Raw genomic sequence first — 24,583 nt, forward strand, 5'->3', positions numbered from 1 at the left:
ACTGTAAAGTATTCTATACAATCAGCTGGTTCACAGTCCCTCCCCTTTGTCCTGAGAGACAGCAGTAGGCTGGATGTTGCAGCTGTCACTCAGAGGAGACTCTACGAAGCAGTTCAATGCAGGGAGCACTTCACAGTGAAGTATCACCTCCAGGGAAGTTGTAGGAGCAGAACCTGGCAGAATAAAAGGCCATATATTGACACTACTCCTCATAATAAAATCCCTTTTTAACCCCCTTTAGGACCCTGTGATTTTCCGTTTATGTTTTCACTCCCTGCCTTCTCTGAGCCAAAACATTTTTATTTTTCCGTTCATGTAGCTGTATGAGGGCTTGTTTGTTGCAGGACAAGTTGTACTTTTTAATGGCACCAATTGCTATTCTATATAATGTATGGAGATACTGTAAAAAAAAATTCAAATGGGGTGGGAAAAAAACTAAACGCAATTCTGCCACAGTTTTATGGGTTTTAATTTTACGGCGTTCCCTATGTGGTAAAACTGACCAGTTACCTTAATTCTCCAGATTATGGCGATACCATATATATCAAAATTTTCTTGCATTTTAATACTGAAAAAAAACTTTGGAAAAATGCATTTTTTTCTTTTTATCACCATATTCTGACCCCCATAACTTTTTTTATACTTGTGTTTACAGAGCTGTGTGAGGGCTCAATTTTTGCAGGATGAACTGCAGTTTTGATTGATACCATTTTGGAGTGTGTGTGTGACTTTTTTTGATTAAAAAAATGGCTAATTGTCCATACGCTGTTCGCCGTATGGGATAAATATTTGGGTATGGGCGTTTTTAACATGGTGATGCCATAGGTATGGGCGTTTTTAACATTGTGATGCCAATGATGTTTAATTTTTGGTCTATTTATTTACTTTTTTATTCTAGGGAAATGGGGTGATTTGAATATTTCTATATTTTTATATTTTACAAAAACTTTATTTTATTTTTTTACTTTTTTTTAATTCACCCGAGGTGACTATAACATGCAATCATTGGATTGTATTTTGTATTGCATATCTATGCATTACAGAATACTGAATTCAGTATATTGCAGTGCAGTGTTGCCACCTGCAGGCCTGCATTGGAATATACTAGTAATCGACCTGCACGTCTTATACAGGCTTAAGCCTATTAATAATACAGGATGCCTTCTTAGGGAAAGGTGGCCCGCGCCGTGAAACATGCGGCTCCAAGTTTTAGCGTTTCTAGATGCCGTGGTCACACACGAGTGGGTGCGATCTTTAAAAACCAGCCCAAAAAGGGTTTAGACCATTGAAAAACTTTTCAAGGCAACATTTTCATGTTATTTTCAATTACATTTTTTGTTAATTAAATTGATTAAAATTAAAATACTTTCCCCATTAACACACACTAGATTATTCCAATATTGTCATTTTAATAATGCAGTTGTTGGACTCCCGTCTTTATTTTGCATTGCAGTGTAGCATAATGAATAGATTTACGAATAGAGGTACGTACACCCTGCAAGCTATGGGAATGCTTCTCTTTAACATGCCCTGAAAGAATATTTGCAATAGAGGATAAAATGATTGCAAATCCTAGAAAATCCTGAAGGAAAGCATGCTGCAGTCTTTAAACGGCTTGTCCCAAGATTTATGTGTCCTCTCCTATCCTAGATCTGATGGGTTGGAGTGCAATCGCTTGAAACCAACCAACCACAAAAACAGGGGTCCTTTGTCTCCCTGCATGAATGGAGCGGTGGTTGTGCATGTGCACTGATGGTCCATTTATTACTATGGAGATAGCTGAGTGCTGTACTTGGCAGTGCCGTAAAAGTCAATGTAACATAAGTCATGCGTGTGCACCATCTCCCCATTCAAACAGGAGGACCCCTGTTCTCATGATCGGTGGGAGTCCCAGTGCTCATACATTTGCCACCAATGATGTGGATAGGTGATATGGAAAATCCCTTTAAGTTTATACAGTTTATCTGTGTACAGTTCTGGAGTTGTGTCATTACTATTAATGACGCTACTTTGAGACACAACAATGCTACCTTCTGGATGAGACAGCACAAACAGATTTTTCTTTTTATACCAGAAATATTTTTATATGACATGCAGAGGTCAAAGACATACAAACCAAAGAATAAATGGCCAAAAACATTACAATGATGGTAATACATAAATTATATAAAAGATGCAATCCAAAATAATTCCAAGAAACAAATGTATGGCAGTGCATGGAAAACATTACCAATTAAGTGCCCCAAACACTGAATGTGCACTACATACCGCATGCACACAGAATGTTAACCATGCCACAGTACAGTAAAAATATACTTACGGGAAAAAGTTTTGAAAATGATAGCGTGTAAATCCCTAAACCGCTCCACCTCTCGTACAGCTGCAATACAGAAGGCAAACAGGATGCTGGGTTGAACAAACCACCATCAATACCTCATTGAAGTGGTGATACTGTTTGTCATAGTTAGAATGCCCTCAACTCAAGGTTTGTGAGACAGAAGTCTGCTTTTTGTAATACATGATATGTAGCTTATGTACAATGTGTTATTACAACATGAATTAGTAATTACATTTTTCCACTGGTACGAGGCTCAGCTAGGTAACCAAGGAAACATAAAAATGCATCTCACCTTTGTATCTTTTTTTTTTTTTATAAAACAAAGTTTTATGCAACCAAAAATATATTTGTGTATAGTTTTGAAGGAATTTTTTTATTATCAATAATGAATATACTTGATCAATCCTAAAGGCAGATAAATATTATATAGAAATTCATCACCTGACATGAATATTAGGTGATGCTCTTATTTTCTACTGATATAGAGCACACATATCTGCACAGAGTTTGCCATCATTCTCAACTGCGACTCACAATCTGAATTCCAAATTAACCTATCACAATTTTTGGGATTGCAGAAGGAAACTAGAGTACAGTACCTGAAGGAAACCCATGCCAACCTAGGGAGAACATACAAACTCTATACAGATGTTACCCTTGGTTCGATTTGAACCAAGGAACCCAGAACTGCGAGGCAACAGTGCTAAACACTGAGTTACTGTACTGCCCAACAAGTGAACAACATGTGATTGTGAACTTCATATACTGCAACACCAAGTCAGTCATAAATGTGATAATCTAACACATAAAACATAGTTTGTAAGGATGAAAAAAGACCACACAGTTCAGCCTGTTATCCTGCAGAGTTGATCCAGGGAAGGCAAAAAAAATCATCAGAATAACTCCCTGGATCAACCCAGACAATTCGTTATATGATGGACTATGGCAGGGGTGGGGAACCTTTTTGCTGCTGAGGGCCATTTCGATATTTGTAACATCGCTCATGGGCCTTATAAAATTCTCAACTTATAAATTTGACTGCTACATTTGGTTAAACGTATAACTAACTTAGGGGTAAGTTACAGAAATTGTGCTTCAATAAAAAAAAAAATAATCTAGAGAGCTGAATCTTTGCAGCACAAAATGGCACCTGCACTATATATATTACATATAGTACAGGCACCATTTTGACCACACACAGCAGTCTAATTTGGCATTAATGGCAGTCTTTATTTGGCATTAATGACAGACAAGCTAAACCCGGGGGGGGGGGGGGGGGGGGGTCCAGAGAGGTGTTCATCCAGCTGTCCCTACCTTTGTCCCCCTTTCTCAGTCTTAGATCTTCCCCCCACCTCCATCAGCCTCCTATCAGACCTCCCAGTCTACATCAGCCTCAGACCAGACTCCAATCAGACCTCTCAGCCTCAGACCACATCAGACCCTTGCTAGCCTCAGATCAGCCCTCATCAGACCCCACAGACTCATATCAGATTTCAGCCTTATATCAGACCCCCCAGCCTCAGATCAGACCCCCAAGTTTCAGATCAGACCCTCCCCAGTTTTTGATCAGACCCACCCCAGCCTTAGATCAGACCCACCTCCCTCAGATCACACCCCCATCAGACCTCCCAGCCTCAGATCAGCCCCCATCAGACCCTCCCTAGCCTCAGATCAGCCCTCAACAGACCCCCCAGCCTCAGACCAGACCCTCATCAGGCCCTCCCCAGCCTCAGATCAGACCCCCAAGTTTCAGATCAGACCCTCCCCAGCCTTTGATCAGACCCACCCCAGCCTTAGATCAGACCCACCTCCCTCAGATCACACCCCCATCAGACCTCCCAGCCTCAGAACAGCCCCCATCAGACCCTCCCTAGCCTCAGATCAGCCCTCAACAGACCCCCCAGCCTCAGACCAGACCCTCATCAGGCCCTCCCCAGCCTCAGATCAGCGCCCATCAGACCCCCCAGCCTCAGATCAGACCCCCCAGCATCAGATAAGCCCCTATCAGACCCCCCAGCATCCAATCAGACCTCAGATCAGATGATAAAAATATAAATAAACTTACCTCTGCCACTTGGCAGATTCACTTACCCTCCCTGGTCTTCTTCCCACCGTTCTGTACTGTAACCTGACAGCACACATACTGTATGTGTGCACTATGTCCGGATGCTGTATGTATCAGGACACAGAGCGGGGCCAGAAGAAGACCAGGGAAAGTGAGGACAGCCAGTGCAGTGCTGTTCTCACCTCCCTTGCCTCCCTCATGCTAATGACCGCTTCCATAATGGAAGTGGTCATTAGCATTTTCACTATATGCTCTGGCAGAGGGCCGGGGGCCACATGAATAGATCCCACAGGTCGTATGCAGCCCGCGGGCAGGAGGTCCCCCCCTGGACTCACATATATTAAAGGGAATCTGTCACCCCGATTTTGGACTAATATCTGTAGTAATACATTATTAGTACTGCAGATAAGGAGTTCAGATCACCATTTTTTTTCCTTCTGCCCCTGGTTCCTCCACTGTCAAGACTCAAAGCTGCTGTAACGCCTGTAGGTAGGGACAGACACGGACAGTGAGCCCTGACCTATAACCCAGTCCCCTTTCCCTACCTACTTGCAGTACAAGCCCTAGGTAGCAAGACTGCAACTGGTCGACAGTCCATATACTACTAAGGTGCAGAGACTCACAAACACCAAGAGACAAAACACAAAAACAGGGTTGTATGTAAATGGGCAGAAACAGACTATGAACTACTAAATGAGAGACAAAGAGTGGTCAGAAGACAAGCCGAGATCAGAACCAGACTGACAACGCAGTGCCAAATGAGAGACAGAGGGTGGTCAGAAGACAAGCGGGGGTTAGAGGAACGAGCAATCGAAAAAGCACAGGAGCACAGCTGGTGAGTCTGAGATTGGCACTGGTATATGGCCAGGAAGCAGGAAGAGGTTTAAATAAAGCACCGAGAACCGGATAGGTCAGGACTCAGCGCTTCATTAGTCAGAACACAGTATACAGGAATAGATCAGCTGAGCAATCAGCCCACTACTTGTCTCCTCCAGCACGTGCCCACTGTGGGGAGAAAAGGCATTGCATCCTGTTGCTAAGGATGCTGTCACATCAGCAGCATGGCTTGGCAGCGTGTCTCTCCCGGCACAGTTGTGCCGAAACTGGAGATCTCGCCACTGGAGCCCGGACAGATAAGTTTGTGACAGCTGCACTAAAATACATAGCCTGGACCACTGTGCTGTTCTAACATGATGGAAAAGACATGTATGCATGCACAGCAGTCTTTACAATGTATTTCAACAGAGCTCTGAGCACTGACATTGAGGAAACGGGGGGGGGGGCAGTAGTAAAATAAAAATTAGTGATCTGGACTCCATATCTGCAGTACTATTCATGTATTACAGCATATAATAGTCCAAAATCGGGGTGACACATTCCCTTTAATACACTGTTTTGGAGGTACTCAGACTCAGTCATTAAAGGGGTTGTCAAACCAGCACCAGGATCAGAATATTTTTGCAACTGCATGTAATTAAAAATGTAGCATAGTCACTGAGTTAATTCAATAAAATCTATCTGTACAGCACCAACTTGCTATGTATTCTTTTCCTTATTTCTCCACATCCCACAGTAACATCGCTGAGGTGGACGCATATGATCAATTCTGTCCTTCAACTGTCACCAGCCGGATCTACTGTTGGAAGCTGTGACAGTTACAGGGAGAGAGCTGCAGCTGCAAAGACAGGCCCTCTGAGCTGTGTTATGGAGAGGGCTGCAGCATAAGGGTCCATTCACACGTCCACAAGTGTTTTTCGGTCCGCAAAACACAGACACCGGCCATGTGCGTTTCGCATTTTGCGAACTGCACATGGCCGGCCCTCTATCTAATTGCAGAATGATGCGGACCCTTTCATATGGACCCTAAAGTAAATACTGCCTGAGCTGCCAGCTTGAAATAAATCTAGCAAACTGGAGCAATGAGGGAGGGGGGGGGGGGTGGCACCACTGGATCCATGTAAGGTATAAAACTAGTTCTAGCTTTGTTAGAAAGAGATTCTCACATACTATATGACGCCTGATTTTTATTTTTTGACATTAATCATGAAATAACCCCTTTAAGTTCCCCATAACTATCCTTCACTAGCAACTAACCACTTCTGCTTTAGGCCACTTTCACACGGTCAGTATTTGGTCAGTATTTGACATAAGTATTTTTAAGCCAAAACTAGAAGTGGAACCTAAAAGTATAATGGAAAGATTTGCAACTCTTCAGTGTTTAGGACCAACTACTGGTTTTAGCTTACAGATAACTGACCATATAAAAGTGTCATGCAGTCCATGAGCTTGTATACCTCTAAACATGTTCATAATTTTTAAGCATCCCCAAGATAAATATTCATACTTTCATTGTCCAAATTCTCCATACTTAAAGTGTACCAATTAAATATAAAACTATTAATAATCATACAATCAGGGGCAGACTGGGAACTTAAAGGGTTTCTGTCACCCCACAAAACTCATTTTTTTTTTTTTTTGGATAGTTATATTCCTTATAGCGCGATATAGGAGAATATAATAGTCTTACTTACTTTCATGCGGCCGATTCTTTAGAAAACGAAGTTTTATAATATGTAAATCAGGGCTCTACCAGCAAGTAGGGCCTCTACTTGCTGGTAGCCGCAGCAGAAAACCGCCCCCTCGCCGTGTTGATTGACAGGGCCAGCCGCGATCTCCTCCTCCTGCCGGCCCTGTCAGTATTTCAAAAATCGCGCGCCTCTGGTCATTCGGCGCAGGCGCTCTGAGGGAGTTCTGAGGAGACGAGCCTCCTCATCTCAGAGCGCCTGCGCCGAATGACCAGAGGCGCGCGATTTTTGAAATACTGACAGGGCCGGCCAGAGGAGGAGATCACGGCTGGCCCTGTCAATCAACACGGCGAGGGGGCGTTTTTCTGCTGCGGCTAACAGCAAGTAGATGCCCTACTTGCTGGTAGAGACCGGATTTACATATTATAAAACTTCGTTTTCTAAAGAATCGGCCGCATGAAAGTAAGTAAGACTATTATATTCTCCTATATCGCGCTATAAGGAATATAACTATCCAAAAAAAAAAAAAAATGAGTTTTGTGGGGTGACAGAAACCCTTTAACTTCTCTTTCGGTGATGTCATCGGCGCAGGCGCACTGAGGGAGTTCTGAGGAGACGAGCCTCCTCATCTCAGAGCGCCTGCGCCGAATGACCAGAGGCGCGCGATTTTTGAAATACTGACAGGGCCGGCCAGAGGAGGAGATCACGGCTGGCCCTGTCAATCAACACGGCGAGGGGGCGTTTTTCTGCTGCGGCTAACAGCAAGTAGATGCCCTACTTGCTGGTAGAGACCGGATTTACATATTATAAAACTTCGTTTTCTAAAGAAACGGCCGCATGAAAGTAAGTAAGACTATTATATTCTACTATATCGCGCTATAAGGAATATAACTATCCAAAAAAATAAAAATTAGTTTTGTGGGGTGACAGAAACCCTTTAAAGAGGCCCTGGAAAAAATAAAATAAAAGTGTCCCTATTTTGTAGTGGGGCCCAAAATCACAGAAGGCAGGGTCAACACATATTGTGGCACATTATCCATGGCACATACCACCTCAGCAGAGCCAAATACTGTACACACAACGTACCTCCCCAAAAACTGCCATTCTGTGGTGGCCTACTCCAGTTGCCTTAGGCTACATTCACATGACTGCATCTGTTTTTTTGCGGATCCATTGTAACAATGCCTATCCTTGTTCGCAAAACGGACAAGAATAGGATATGCTCTATTTATTTATTTATTTTGCTGGGATATAGAACGGATATACCATTTTTTGCGGACCCATTGAAATGAATGTGCATGAGGCCTTAGGATAACAATATAGTTAAATTCAGGAGTTAGATCATTATTTACCACAGCTAGCGGCTGTGAGGAGGGCTGAGGTGGCCCCCTGTGCATCAGCCCACCATGAAATGTCCCTGTAGGGTTTATGACCAATCGGCCCCTGCACACAATAATATTGTTTCTAAATACATTGCATAGCATATTCTGCTTCTAAAAAGCAGTATGAGTCCCCTGTCTGTGTTGCAGTTTTCACATATCTATGCATTTGGAGACAGCGTCCTGAATTATGCAAAGGATCCATAATGATTTATGAAAAACATACATCAGAAGGCCCTTTGCAGTCAACTTTAAATTCAACAACTTTGATAAATTATTGCATTCAAATGTAATGTAGCATGTTTTCTGAACACTGCCCTGACTGATACAGAAAACTGATGATCCTTCCAGTTCCAGACTTTTATCCTGCGAGATCCAAGCTGGGCAGGGAACTTCAGTAGGGTTATGATAAGCTATCTCCCATAGGACAAACATTCACCATGACCGCACCCAGAGAGCTGATGAACCAAGATTTCCTTGAAAAACATGATGCTTGTGTAACTAAGTATCTCATAGTGATCCTGACTTTACAAACGCAATGTGGAACATGCACTGGAAATAGTGCAGAATGCCGTAGAAAGTAAAATATTTTTTCACACCGAGTCATGGTAAATGATTTCTACTCACTTAACAAAATGTAATATAATACAGAATAATTTGAAAACATTGAATCCATGTTATACAACACACATCTTATCCAGGTAAAAAGGCAACTGGCTCCTAAAACTTCATAACTTTTTGCATCACTTTTACTACTTTAATAGCTGCATTAAATAACATCTTATAATTTGCTATCAGTCTGGCACAACATAATTCAGATAGATTAGGCCCAATGGATGAATTGCTCTTCTTGTATGTCTTTGAATGTTGTGTTAAAACTTTTTGGCCATTGCATCGAATGTACTGTGAGGTTTAACATACAGTATAGTGAAATGTATTGCCAATGGATGTAAGTCTAATCTCGACCTATAGGAAATTCAGAAGTACAAATATTACAGCTAAAGGTGGAGCAACCTGTTGTTATGTAATTGACATGGATGTTGAATAGCAATGTTCCTTAAATATATGCAGAAAAAAACAAAAAAACGGAGTCATGTGTTTACTCAGGTTCCCTTTGTGTAACGTTAGATTCTATGTACAGATCCAAAACCATTCATTGTGACAAATGCACAAGAAGTGCATCTGGGAAGTGCTTTGTTCATAGTTCTGTATGTAAAATCAATAAAGGAATACTATCATCCTTTACATATTATACATTGTACTGCCATATTAGAGGGCCATACTGTAAATATTCTACTAGAGATATAGCTTCAAGCTCTGGCAAAATCTGTCCCACCACCAATTACTTTATTCAGAGAAGATAGATAGACCGACAGATAAATATTCAAACATTTGGGAACCCCTTGTCAAAATCCTACTAATATCAACATATTCTGAATGCCAATGTCCCAAATTCAGTAAATGAAAAGGCTACTCCAGAAGGAATACCTATAGGTACCTATAGGATGCAAGCTGGCATCTCTGTAAGGGTAAACAGTGCACCCAAAAACTGAAATTGAAGACACTGAAAAATAAAAGACAGACCAGTACAAGAAAATTATCCAAAACACACTTAATGGCTTTTCTAAGACTTTAATACTGATCACCTACCGTCAGGATAGGTCATCAGTATCTGATTGGTGGAGGTCTGACAACTGGGACCCCCATTGATCAGCTGTCTGAGAAGGGACCGGCACTCCTTTGAGTTCTGCGGCCTTCTCTGTGAACACCAAAAACAATGCCCTATATTGTATAACTGCTGTGCTTGGTATCGCTCTCAGCCCAATTCACTTCAATGGGACTGAGCTGCTCCTAGGCCACGTGACCGATGAATGTGACATCACTGGCCTAGGAAAAGCTGAGAGAAGGCCGCACCACTACTACGAGCGCTGCTGCCTTCTCAAACAGCTGATCAGTGGGGGTCCTGGGCATTGGACGCCCATGATCAGATACTCATGAGCTATCCTAAGGGTAGGTCATCAGTATTAACGCCTCGGAAAACCCGATTAAGCTACTCAGAGACAAAATACACAGCTCACAATATGTTTTATTCCAACATCAGCACATCTCCAGTTATTACCAAATTGGTGGACTCCTCCTACGTTTGTACCAGCCAGCTGCCAATGACATGTCCTCACTGCAGCAACCTGGTAGTGTCCCATCTCTGTACACTCCCATGCCTTTTAACCAATGCATTCACAACTTTGTCAAACCACCCTGGTAAAGCGTCTCATGACAGTGTGTACAGGGTTATATCTAACTTTAACAACCACAGGATATGCCATAAATGTCCCATAGGTGCAGGTCCCACTTTTGGACCCGCCACTATCTAGAGAGAAGAAATTCCCCACCAGTTATAATGCAGAAATACTGTATGTGAAATTTTAAGTGATATTTAAAGGGGTATTTTTTATTTATTTATTTTGCCACAACAATGTCCACCATAGCTTATTGCCAGAGGTAGTCATTCCTGCTCATATTACATGCTCTCCTTATTTCAGTTCCATTTTATGTGTTCCCTGAGTCCCTGCTGGGGCAATGTGTGTACTGGCTGTCATCCTGATGTGGTGAGTGCACATCAGAGTTACACCAGTGCATTGTGGGAATGTGGGAGGACAACAGAAGTCATTAGCTGAAGATAAGGTATGGTAGAATTTGGGTTCAGAATTATATACATGATGCAACATGGATGAGTACTGTGTAAACTATCTCATACACGTGTTCTAAAAGTGAAGTATTTATAGACCTGTTTGGCGTTATTACAATATCACTCAATTACTACAACTCCTAACGACCTGTTCACAGTACTCATGTTCTCTTATGTGATGAAGGGGCATTTTCAGCCTCTGGACTTGCTATAGTTATTCCACTATTCCCTATTACAGATTAGAAGAATACCATAAATATCTACTAAAAACTGTGCAAAAACTAGAGCGTCATTGAATCCCAACATGAATGTAGCGATTACAATCTACATGACATAAGCAGTTTGCGTCATGCACATATGATAAAGTTGATCGTGTATTTAAGGCCTCATACACACAACTATTTGGGTCCGCTTTTGATCTGCATTTTTTGCGGCTTGCACATGGACCCAATAATTTTTATTGGTCCGTAAAAAATGCTGGACATCCGTGTACTGTCCATATCCATGTGGCCATTCCACAAATTAAGTGTCCTTTTTGTGGACAAGAATAGGCAGTTCTAATAAAAAATGTGGCATGTATATGGCCGGTATCCATATTTTGCAGATCCATGGTTTGCAGTTATGTGGATGAGGCCTTAAACTGTATTAAAATGCTCAGACGTATAGTACCAGTATTTGTGGGTAGGTTTATTCTTACTGCTTCTAAATATCCGGTACAGTGCAATAAAACAAGGCATGTTGGTAATACTGTATTTTGTAATATAAAGATGCAAAATCATCAGTAGTACCTACTAAAAGTGTTAGTTTCATAACTGGCCTTTCTCTGGACAAATGTAGCTGGTAACACATAAAATGAAGTATCATGGACTATTTTGCCCTGATATTATATGTGTGCAGCATAATAATACATTATTCTTCATTTGCAATCTTTTGGATATATGCAAAGAAAATAAGCAGCAGTTAGGGGCACTTGCATGATAAACACAGTTACTCAATTCTTGCAAAATCCAGCACTTTCCTTGTTTCTATAGTTTCCACTTCCTCACACTGTCCTAAGATATTCCTATTTTCACAACAGCTCTTCTGAACAAGAACCGTAAAGGAGAAGTAGATATTTCTGGTTAAATGCAGGGAATAGGAGAACATTTATTTCTGTTGCTTTACTGTCCTTCTCATGCCTCTGCACATGATACCTATGTAAGCATGCTCTGCCTGATATATAGTGAGATATGAGGCTGATTGTCCTGATTTATTTGGCACTTCCATCCTTTGCCATCACTTTTACTCAATACATTTTACTTTTAAGCCTTTTTTTTCCAAAATCACTTGTTTCATCACATCTCAATTAGATATCGTAACGGTAATATAAGGCCTCATGCACACAACAGTTGTTGTGGTCCGCATCCGAGTCGCATTTTTTGCAGCTCGGGTGCGGGCCCATTCACTTCAATGGGGCCGCAAAAGATGCGGACAGCACTCCGTGTGCTGTCCGCATCCATTGCTCCGTTCCGTGGCCCCGCAAAAAAATATAGCATGTCCTATTCTTGTCCGTTTTGCGGACAAGAATAGGCATTTCTACAATGGGCCGCCCGTTCAATACCGCAACCTGCGAAAGGCACACGGACGGCTTCCTTTTTAGCGGATCCGCGGTTTGTGGACCGCAAAAAACTGAACGGTCGTGTGCATGAGGCCTAAGCAGCATGAAAATCTCACAGTCCCAAGAAAATGAGCTCCAGTGCCAACTGGTTTACTGATGGTGGCACTATAGGTGCGCAGCAGAATGCCACACTTGATGAGTTCACAGTGCTAGCTATTAACTCCTTAGTGACCTCCCTCTTTTGGACCTTAGTGGCCAAGTCATTATTATTATTATTTTTTCACTGTTGTATTCCAAGAGCTGTAGTTTTTTTTTTTTTTTCCATCGATATAGCCATATGAGGGCTTGTTTTTTGCGGGACCAGTTATAGGGGGTCATTTATCGAAACAGAAATATGCCTAAATTAGGTGCATTTCTGAAGCAGATTGTACACAATCTACGCCTTCTCCCAACTCACACCAGGTCTAAAAAAGGGGGCATGGTGTGGGCGGGCAAGGGAATGGGCTGGTAGGTCTGTCTCAGGCCTAGAAAATGGTCTAAATATAAGACAGCTATTTTGTAAGAAAAGTTTAAGATTTTTTTTTTAAAGAAAAGTTTATTTACCACAAGGTGATATTATCGGGCAATCTTTTGATCGCTTCTATAATATGCACTTATGCAGTACAGTGTATTATACTGTCAGTGCCATATTGACAGTTACCAGAAGGCTGAACCAGAGAGCCCTAGCCTGATATGGATACAATGCAGGAAGGCCTGGGCCTTTGTTATGCCCTATGCTGCCATGCAAATACATCAGCACCCTGTAAACTCATTCATAGGGTGTTGATGGAAGACAGAGGGAGCCCCCCCTTCTAAACCACTTAGGTGCCGCGGCTGCTATTGACTGTGGCATCTAAGGTGTTAAACAGCCTGGATCGGTGCTTCTGCAGGAAGGCGGCATCCGAGCCTAAGGTCCCTTGGTGACCACCGTAAAATGGTATATTGGCGGTCACTTAGGGGTTAAAAGTGGATTCTCTGGGCTCAATAGCGCCTATCAAATTATTTTATGGGGCACAACCTGTCAAATGGAAGAAGATGACATGGCTTCTTAAAATGATCTCTCTCTGCTGGTCTAAGAGTGAATGAATAGTTTATGGCCTAGGTTCTCAATGTCTGATACAAGTACCTCAAGGGGTACATGCCATGTCTCTAGGGGGTGTTTTTTTAATGTGTAGCACAATCATAGCCTTGGAGGTACTTAGACCTTAATCAAGAAATGCCCCTTTGTCAATGTCAGTGGAAGGAGCTGAAAAAAAGAGGGGAAAGGGGATTGTTTAATATGTGCAGCTATAGTTCATAATGGATAAATATAACAGATGCATCTACTAGAAGGACAGCCAAACAGATCAATATCCATCCTTAGGCCTCATGCACACGACAGTATTTTTTCACGGTCCGCAAAACGGGGTTCCGTTGTTCCGTTTCCGTGTGTCTTCTGTGATCTTTGGAGGATCACCAGACATGAAGGAAAGTAAAAAAAAAGTCGTTTTGGTGTCCGCCTGGCCGTGCGGAGCCAAACGGATCCGTCCAGACTTACAATGCAAGTCAATAGGGACGGATCCGTTTGACGTTGACACAATATGGTGCAATTGCAAACGGATCCGTCCCCCATTGACTTTCAATGTAAAGTCAGGAGTCCCTATTATACCATGGATCGGAGTTTTCTCCAATCCGATGGTATATTTTAACTTGAAGCGTCCCCATCACCATGGGAACGCCTCTATGTTAAAATATACCATCGGATTTGAGTTATATCGTGAAAACTCAGATCCGACAGTATATTCTAACACAGAGGCGTTCCCATAGTGATGGGGACGCTTCAAGTTAGAATATACTAAGAACTGTGTACATGACTGCCCCCTGCTGCCTGGCAGCACCTGATCTCTTACAGGGGGCTATGATACGCACAATTAACCCCTCAGGTGTGGCACCTGAGGCACGAAGTGAAAATTCAGATCTGAAAAAGCTTTTATGCAGACGGATCTGCGGATCCGTCTGTGTGAAAGTAGCCTACGGACACGGATCACGGACGCGGATGACAATCTTGTGTGCATCCGTGTTTTTTCACGGACCCATTGACTTGAATGGGTTCCGTGAACCGTTGTCCGTTAAAAAAATAGGACAGGTCCTATTTTTTTGACGGACAGGAAACACGGATCACGGACGAACAACGGTGCATTTTCCGAGTTTTCAACGGACCCATTGAAAGTCAATGGGTCCGCAGAAAATCACGGAAAACGGAACAACGGACACGGATGCACACAAGGGTCGTGTGCATGAGGCCTAATTCAGATTATTACAAATTATGACCTGAAAAATGGGACTAAGAAATGATGAGCTCTAACTCTCATAGCATGCCTTGCTTCCCTTTCCCTGCCAAGAAAAAATAAACTTTGAAACACTGTGGTTTGCATGTCCTGTAACTGGGTTTCCACATCACTGGCCTATTTGTATAAACAGATGAAGAGGAACAAGCACAAATAATGAAATATAGGATATGGGAAAAAGAGGAAGCATAAGTCACTTAGGCAGCCCAACTGAAATGCAGAGTTATGGAGAAGTGACAGAAAAGGAAGCAGACACAAGGAATAGCTCTCTATAGGATGTCTGCTTTTATTTAATTTTTTGGGTGTTTTCTTATTTTCAGCTTTCTCATATGAATATATCTAGCTGATCAGTATCAATTTAGCAGCGGTTTAAAACCTTGGTCAAAATATGTTTAGCATGAATGAAGTAATCATATCCACAACCACTGTACAATGTTTGCAGGGCTTCAGAAAAAAATGACAATTCTCAAAGGTACAAAGATTTTGAAAAAACACGTTGACACGGCCTACTCTGTCTTGCCTTTGCTACCAAGTACTGCCGTCAAGAAGTGCTTATGACATTCCTGTCAGAACACTGGAAGACCCTGACCAGCTTTCTACACCAAGAGAGTGGACCTCAGGGTGGCAGACCTAGAATGGCCTTTTTCAGCTTAACACAGGACTTCACTATCACACAGCCTGTGTACACTGGGGCCAGAGCAGTGACAGTGACCACATTAGAAGACTTTTCAGAACTGTCTACTTTCATTATTAACAGGAACATGACTCTCAGACATATATATTCCCAACTGTCAGCCAAGAAAGTGCAACAAGCTTCTCTGAATAATTTTTACTAGTTCCTCCATCATGAGCCCCTTAGTTTATCCTGATTCCCAAGTCTGAAATGGAAACTCTTCTAGATATTGGTACCTTAATTAAAAGCCCTATTACACAGTGCGAATATTGTACAGATTCTCATGCATGTGAGCAAAAATAAATGAGAATCACGTGTTGTAATAAGTATGAATAATTCAAAGACGAGCGACAAATCGCTTGTTTCTCGTCCATTGTGATCTTTCAGCATGCTAAAAAATTATTGCTCCTCGTTAAAGGGGTTTTCTCATCATAGACAATAGTGGCATATCGCTATAATATATCCCCATTGTCTTATAGGTGCGGGTCCCCCCGCTGGGACCCGCACCTATATCGAGAATGGAGCCCTGAAAGTGAAGGAGGGCGTTCCGCACATGCGCAGCCGCCCTCCATTCATTTTCTATGGGGCCGGCAAAAATAGCCGAGCCAGCTATTTCCGTCAGCCCCATAGAAATAAATGGGAGCGGGGGCCGCACATGCGCGGTACGCTCCCATTCACTTCTAAGGGCAGCCAGCTTGGTGGTGGCCGGACCGGAGTCCTCCAGCCACCACCTTGCGGGGCTCAATTCAATATATAGCGATATGCCTCCAGTGTCTATTATGAGACAACCCCTTTAATAGATCTGTTCGTATAATATGGAGTCTAACTTCTAACGATCTTATACATGCCTTTTGACCAAGCATCTGTCCCCCATCTTTACATGTAATAACAAAGAACGATTTAAAAGCGAACAAGTAACGACCACAAGTACAAAAGATTATCTATGTGTATAATAAGCAAAATTTTGCTACATCTTCAATCCGTTTATCGTGATTTGTATAACATATGTGGTGTAATAGTATCTTAAGTCAGTTTTAATCTAGCTCATGCTGCTATCACCACTGTAAGTGAATTCAGTGGGGTTCTTTTTAATCACTTCAGTGCTAGTGATGGACGAACATCTGCCGGGACAGTTCGCGAACGCAATCAAATGTTTGTGAACCGCAAGTTCGCGGCGGGTCCCATTTATTTTAATGGCAGGCGAACCTTAAAATCCTTCAGCTCATATTTGCAGCCAAGAAATAATTACTAGAAGTGCACAAATAGTCCCACAACATGGACAGTGACATACCAGATGTATTATTCGAATTTGCGATCTCCATTCATTATTTTTTTCAATGCGAAATATCGGCAATATAATTTTCGCATACGCGCATGCGCAAATGCACTGTAAAGAAAGTATATTGGTATATAACACCCCGCTTCAATCAGTTGGGGGGACGACTGGTATATCACACCAGTAGAAATTATTTGTTCCAATAACGCTTGTCCCTCTATATACCTGCAGTATCGCAGCAGAACCGCACACAACTGCCGCACAATACAAATGCACTATAATATACTTTCTATGTTAGAAAGTATATTATAACATTGTACAAGGAAGGCAATCCATTAGAATATACATAAAGATAAAACGTAACCTTTAATAATGTCCATTCACACGTCCGTAAGTGTTTTGCGGATCCGCAAAACACGGACACCGGCAATGTGCATTTCGCAATTTGCGGACCGCACATCGCCGGCACTATAATAGAAAATGCCTAATCTTGTCTGCAATTGCGGACAAGAATAGGACATATTCAATTTTTTTGAGGAAACGGAAGCACGGATGCGGAAGTGCGGATCCGCAAATGCGGACAGCACATTCTGTCCCCATTGAAAATTAATGGGTCTGCACCCGTTCCGCAAAATTGCGGAATGGATGCAGACCAATTTTGCAGACGTGTGAATGGAAAAGATATCCCTCAAAATGAAAATAAATTTAATTATTAAAGTTAAGCAAAAAGCATATATGTGGTAGGCAATAACAAGTGCTCGGCGGCACTAAATCAGGTGCTCGGCGGCACCAAATCAGAAACCATATGTCCTACCACAATCCGGGGGGTTCCAGTGCACATCCATGAATCCAGGAGGGAAAGCAAAAAACATCTATCCTTGGGCCAGATGATGATGTGGTATTGAAGGACAGGGTGGGCAAAGAACTGTCGCTGATATTGCCCTACAGGGGGGTGCTATTCTGGCCATGATAGCCTAACCACAGACCACCCGACCCCGTCCGGAACCTTACCCTATATAAAAATGGGCCTAGTAAGCCCCTAGCCCCCTGACTTCCAGGTGATCACTATATAGATCTATGTGTTTTTGACTCATTATAAAAGTATAAGTATATCGCACCCCTCTGTGTATCACACATATCGATAGCACACCTATACTAGTGCTTAAAAGGACTTTTGTGGCTCTATCAGCTAGCGTTTGGTGTCCCTAACAGCCTGTCCCTGCTCCACACAGCAACCTCTCCCTGGCCAGATTGGGTTTATTTAGGGGTAGGTAGGGGGCATGTCCATGTGCTGAAACATCTTAATTGGCTGTCCTGTCCCACCTGATGGATGTGTCATGGGTCAAAGTTCTTCACAATGTAAAAGAATATGGTGGGCCCGAATATCTCTATATGTTCGCATGTTCGGCGAATCACAAACACGCAAAGTTCGCCGCAAAACGACCGCCGGGCGAACCGCAAGGCCATCTTTATTAAGTGCCAGAGGATTTAGCTCCCTTCATTACGGAGTCTATTTTTATATAATCCTTTTTTCTTTGTGTTGCTTCTTTAACCCCTTAGGGACCCATAACGTACTGATACGGCATGGATCCAGAGTCCTTAAGGACCCATGACGTACCGGTACGTCATGTGTTGTTCCGATCACCGCCGCCTTGCGGGCGGTGATCGAAACAAGGTGTCTGCTCAAATCACCTCGGCTAAATGCGCTGGAGGCTCCAGTGACCCCTTCCCCCCCCCCCTCCCGTGTCGGCGATCGCCGCAAACCGCATGTCAATTCAGACCTGCGGTTTGCGGCTTTTACCTGGTCTGGCGGTGGTGCCATCGGGTCCCCATGGGGCTGTGGGGGGGACCCGATAGCATGGAAGGCAGCTCAATGCCTTCCTGAGGCATCTGCGCTGCCTTCCTGTGAAGAGCCTGTGAGATCCAGCCCCCTGGATCTCACAGGCCCCGGAAGCTGTATGAGTAATACACACAGTGTTACTCATACAGCCAATGCATTCCAATACAGAAGTATTGGAATGCATTGTAAAGGAATATACCCCCAAAAGTTCAAGTCCCAAAGTGGGACAAAAAATAAAGTGAAAAAAAAAGTTGAAAAAATAAAGTTTTCCCCAAAAAATTAAAAGTTTCAAGTAAAAATAAACAAAAACTTAATTTTCCCCAAATAAAGTTAAAAAGAATTGGTAGAAAATAGGAAAAAAAAAAAAGTATACATATTAGGTATCGCTGCGTCCGTATCGACCGGCTCTATAAACATATCACATGACCTAACCCCTCAGATGAACACCGTAAAAAATTTAAAATAAAAACTGTGCTAAATAAACCACTTTTTGTCACCTTACATCACAAAAAGTGTAATAGCAAGCGATCAAAAAGTCACACGCACCCCAAAATAGTGCCAATAAAACAGTCTTCTCATCCCTCAAAAGTCATACCCTACCCAAGGTATTCGCCCAAAAACTGAAAAAATTATGGCTCTCAGACTATGGAAACACTAAAACATGTTATTTTTTTTCTTCAAAAATGAAAACATTGTGTAAAACTTACATAAATAAATAAAAATGTATACATATTAGGTATCACCGCGTCCGTATAGACCGGCTCTATGAAAATTTCTCATGTCCTCACCCCTCAGATGAACACCGTGAAAAATTTCAAATAAAAACTGTGCTAAATAAACCATTTTTTGTAACCTTACATCACAAAAAGTGTAATAGCAAGCGATCAAAAAGTCACACGCGCCCCAAAATAGTGCCAATAAAACCGTCATCTCATGCCGCAAAAATCATACCCTAACCAAGGTAATCGCCCAAAAACTGAAAAAATTATGGCTCTCAGACTATGGAAACACTAAAACATTATTTTTTTTGCTTCAAAAAAGAAATCATTGTGTAAAACGTACATAAATAAAAAAAAAAGTATACATATTAGGTATCGCCGCATCCGTGACAACCTGGTCTATAAAAATGTCACATGATCTAACCTGTCAGATGAATGTTGTAAATAACAAAAAATAAAAACTGTGCCAAAACAGCTATTTCTTGTTATCTTGCCTCACAAAAAGTGTAATATAGAGCAACCAAAAATCATAACCATAACCAAAAATCATACCCTAAACTAGTACCAACAATACTGCCACCCTATCCCGTAGTTTTTAAAATGGGGCCACTTTTTGGAGTTTCTACTCTAGGGGTGCATCAGGGGGGCTTCAAATGGGACATGGTGTCAAAAAAAAAAGTCCAGCAAAATCTGCCTTCCAAAAACCGTATGGCATTCCTTTCCTTCTGCGCCCTGCCGTGTGGCCGTACAGTAGTTTACGACCACATATGGGGTGTTTCTGTAAACTACAGAATCAGGGCCATAAATATTGAGTTTTGTTTGGCTGTTAACCCTTGCTTTGTAAAAGTAAAAAATATATTAAAATGGAAAATCTGCCAAAAAAGTGAAATTTTGAAATTGTATCTCTATTTTCCATTAATTCTTGTGGAACACCTAAAGGGTTAATAAAGCAAGTAAAATCGGTTTTGAATACCTTGAGGGGTGTAGTTTCTTAGATGGGGTCAATTTTATGGAGTTTCTACTCTAGGGGTGCATCAGGGGGGCTTCAAATGGGACATGGTGTCAAAAAAAAAAGTCCAGCAAAATCTGCCTTCCAAAAACCGTATGGCATTCCTTTCCTTCTGCGCCCTGCCGTGTGGCCGTACAGTAGTTTACGACCACATATGGGGTGTTTCTGTAAACTACAGAATCAGGGCCATAAATATTGAGTTTTGTTTGGCTGTTAACCCTTGCTTTGTAAAAGTAAAAAATATATTAAAATGGAAAATCTGCCAAAAAAGTGAAATTTTGAAATTGTATCTCTATTTTCCATTAATTCTTGTGGAACACCTAAAGGGTTAATAAAGCAAGTAAAATCGGTTTTGAATACCTTGAGGGGTGTAGTTTCTTAGATGGGGTCAATTTTATGGAGTTTCTACTCTAGGGGTGCATCAGGGGGGCTTCAAATGGGACATGGTGTAAAAAAAAACAGTCCAGCAAAATCTGCCTTCCAAAAACCGTATGGCATTGCTTTCCTTCTGCGCCCTGCCGTGTGCCCGTACAGTAGTTTACGACCACATATGGGGTGTTTCTGTAAACTACAGAATCAGGGCCATAAATATTGAGTTTGGTTTGGCTGTTAACCCTTGCTTTGTAAAAGTAAAAAAAAATATTAAAATGGAAAATCTTCCAAAAAAGTGAAATCTTGAAACTGTATCTCTATTTTCCATTAATTCTTGTGGAACACCTAAAGGGTTAACAAAGTTTCTAAAATCAGTTTTGAATACCTTGAGGGGTGTAGTTTCTAGAATGGGTGGTTTCTATCATGTAAGCCTCGCAAAGTGACTTCAGACCTGAACTGGTCCCTAAAAATTGGGTTTTTGAAAATTTCTGAAAAATTTCAAGATTTGCATCTAAACTTCTAAGCCTTGTAACATCCCCAAAAAATAAAATATCATTCCCAAAATGATCCAAACATGAAGTAGACATATGGGGAATGTAAAGTAATAACTATTTTTGGAGGTATTACTATGTACTATAGAACTAGAGAAATTGAAACTTGGAAATTTGCAATTTTTTACAAATGTTTGGTAAATTTGGTATTTTTTTTATAAATAAAAATGAATTTTATTGACTTCATTTTACCAGTGTCATGAAGTACAATATGTGATGAAAAAACTATCTCAGAATGGCATGGATAAGTCAAAGCGTTTTAAAGTTATCAGCACTTAAAGTGACACTGGTCAGATTTGCAAAAAATGGCCAAGTCCACAAGGTGAAATAGGGCCGAGTCCTTAAGGGGTTAAGAGAGACATGTTCCTAAGATATAACTGTATAATGACTTGTTTTTTTCAGGATGGGTTTTTCAATACCGTCATTTTTAAGTGCATATAACTTATTGATAAACTGTTATAAACTTTTATAAAAAAATTTGGGGGGGGGGGTGGATTAAAAACAAAAAACACAATTCTGCCATTTCTATCTTTTTTTTGTATTCTAAATATACACCTCTAACCATGCAGTATAAGTAACATGTTATCTTTATTTTATGGCTCAGCATGATTTATGAAGTTGTCTTAAAGAAAAGCTGTCTTTGTTACATATATCAACCGGTCACATTGCAACTTTCATTTCTTACAGCGCTCTTGAAAAAGGAAAGCTGTGCCTTGATTGGTTGCTATGGCCAACAAAAACAACGACAATTTATTTTTTTACACAGTTTCATAAATCTCCCTCATAATTTTTATTTCATGACATTCTAAGAGACATAATTTATTGTGTTTTCATAAAAATCATATACAGCATGGGAATAACCTCATCCACATAACATAAAAGAAATGTAAAGAATCACAGGAATTAGCGCCTCCAAAAAGATACATATTATCAAAGTACCTCCCCCTACAGTGTCAGTCATCAAGACAGTAATCAGAGGTAAACCACGCCTGTGGTGGTATATCGACTATCATTTCCTTAAGGCCCATTTTCACTGCCTGAATATCGGGCACATCATTGCTAACAAGCATTTGTAGGAACACTCGTTAGCAATAATCTGCCTGTGTAAAGGTGCCACCGTACAAAAAACTTGTTAATCAGGTAATTGTATCTTTCAGAATTTTTTTTCAGAACAAAACAATCCTTTATCTAGTCACTTTTCTTTCACCGGATCCCCGTTGCCACTTTCTCTGGATACAAGTGAGGTGAAGGAAAACTTGCACGAAGATCTTTCTGCAGTAATTTCAGTTCAAATCCCAAGTAAGCGCAGGTTCAACAATCAATCGCTGCAATTCAATCCCAAGAGTATTCCTTTTCCACTTTGATTTCCTAAAGAATTGTTTATATCCAGAGAAAGTGGCAGTGCGGATCCAGTAAAAACTTTTTTGACCACTAAGTTAGGTTAAAAGGATGCATTACTTGTTTGGGTTCGGATACAGTGAAGTTGTGAGTTATGTTTTCACATAAAAATCTCTTGGCTTGACCTTGGTTATGTTTTACTACTTCCATTTTTTTCTGGGAGAAACATATTTTTAAAATTTTAGGTCAGCTGTGATATAGTAGGAACAAGAGTCAACAGCCTCTCCATAAGTAGACATCTTTTGGCCATCATAATGATTACGTGAGCAATTGAAATGGTTTTTAGTTTTCCACTGATGTAGCCATATGTTAGCTTGTTTTTGGGGATGTGTCATGTTTTTTTTTAAATAAAACTATTGTGAGGTACCCATAAATTCTTGATTAAGCTTTATTAATGTACTTCAGTACAGTAATAAACTGTTAGGCAATCTTTTAGGCAGTGCCTTTGGTTATTGAAGGTATTAATTCAGTACCGTTGCCCTGCTGGATTTTACCTGTGATTCTTACAGTGTTCACAGAGCTAAGCAGCATCATTGGGTTCCATGCACTGCAAATTTATTTAGTTTAAAACCGGCAATTAAGAACTAAAACTGACATTTAAAGTGGGCGTGGCCTGACGTGGCATGGTTTGAGACGCACATTTAAGCGCTCCTGCCGGTATCCTGACAAACACTTCCACAGTACCTGTACTTCGCTTGCTGGAACGGCAACAGAGGGGTGAGACTTGCGGGGCAACAGAAAGGAGTCCTCTGGAGCAAAGAATAATGCCCAGGAAGGCAAAATCAGCGCCCAGAACGGAGCGTGAGATACAGCTACAACATGGTGCCGGTGAAGAAGAAGGGGAGGACCCACAAGACAGGCTGAGTCGAGATATAGCTGCGTGGCTCAGCAAATATGTCTGCGCTTCAAAGGAGGGAAGGGAGAGGCACAGAGACGAGTTGGTAGCAGATTCCTCGTCAGATGAAGGGGAGAGGTCTTCGGAAGAAGAAAGTAGAGATGATGGGGCCCGTGCACATACAACGCCTGGTAAGCAAACAAGGGCTGCCAGGGAAGGCCATGTTTCTTCTGAGAAGGAACTGACTCTAAAAGATGTTATGTTGGCAGTGGCACACTGTAACACCACTTTCAAATCCCTATCTTTGCAAATGGGGAGCTTAGGAGAAGATTTATTGCTCATAAGGAATGATTTACATAAAATTGCAGAGAGAACCACTGAAGTGGAAAAAAGGGTGTCTGGCCTCGAAGATGAAACCAGTCCTCTCAAAATGGCGGCCAAGACGACCGCTCGTGATATTGCTGCTCTGTCGCGACGCAACAACATCAGAAATGTGGGCTTCCCTGAAAATGTGGAAGGAGTAAACGCTACTGACTATATTGAGAAGTGAATATCGCAAAAGTTCCAAGACAAGGGCTTATCATCAATATATGCTGTGGAATGGGCGCACAGGGTGCCCACGAGACCGCTCCCCCCAGGGAGACCACCCTGTCCGATTCTTGCTAAAATACTTCATTACAAATACAGATACACTATATTGAGACAAACACGTGATCATCCAGACTTAATAATGAAGTACAGATTTCATTCTTTCTGGATTATTCCACTGAACTCCAGAAAAAAAGGGCTCGTTTTCTGGATATCAAAAGGAGATTGCGGATTCTTCAAATTCCATACTCCATGATGTTCCCGGCGAAACTGATGGTGGCGGCCATACGGACCACACATTTCTTTGAAATGGCGGGATCCACACGAGAACCAACTGAAGACAAAGGATGCTGGCACCTGAAGATA

General features: G+C 41.6%; 1 protein-coding gene across 8 annotated transcripts in view; it reads right to left on the reverse strand.

Annotated features, from left to right (window-relative positions):
• IKZF1 (IKAROS family zinc finger 1) overlaps positions 1-24,583 on the reverse strand; it is a 155,405-nt gene that overhangs the window by 49,636 nt on the left and 81,186 nt on the right. For 4 of the 8 annotated variants that reach the window (XM_040431834.1, XM_040431835.1, XM_040431832.1 and 1 more), the window contains exon 4: positions 2,321-2,380. The exons of the other annotated variants lie outside the window; for them this stretch is intronic. In XM_040431834.1, the coding sequence (XP_040287768.1) occupies positions 2,321-2,380 (60 nt within the window). The remainder of the gene's footprint in view (positions 1-2,320; positions 2,381-24,583) is intronic. 8 annotated transcript variants of the gene reach the window in all.

The sequence above is a fragment of the Bufo bufo genome, chromosome 5, assembly GCF_905171765.1.
Source record: "Bufo bufo chromosome 5, aBufBuf1.1, whole genome shotgun sequence".
Classification (NCBI taxonomy): Eukaryota; Metazoa; Chordata; class Amphibia; order Anura; family Bufonidae; genus Bufo; species Bufo bufo.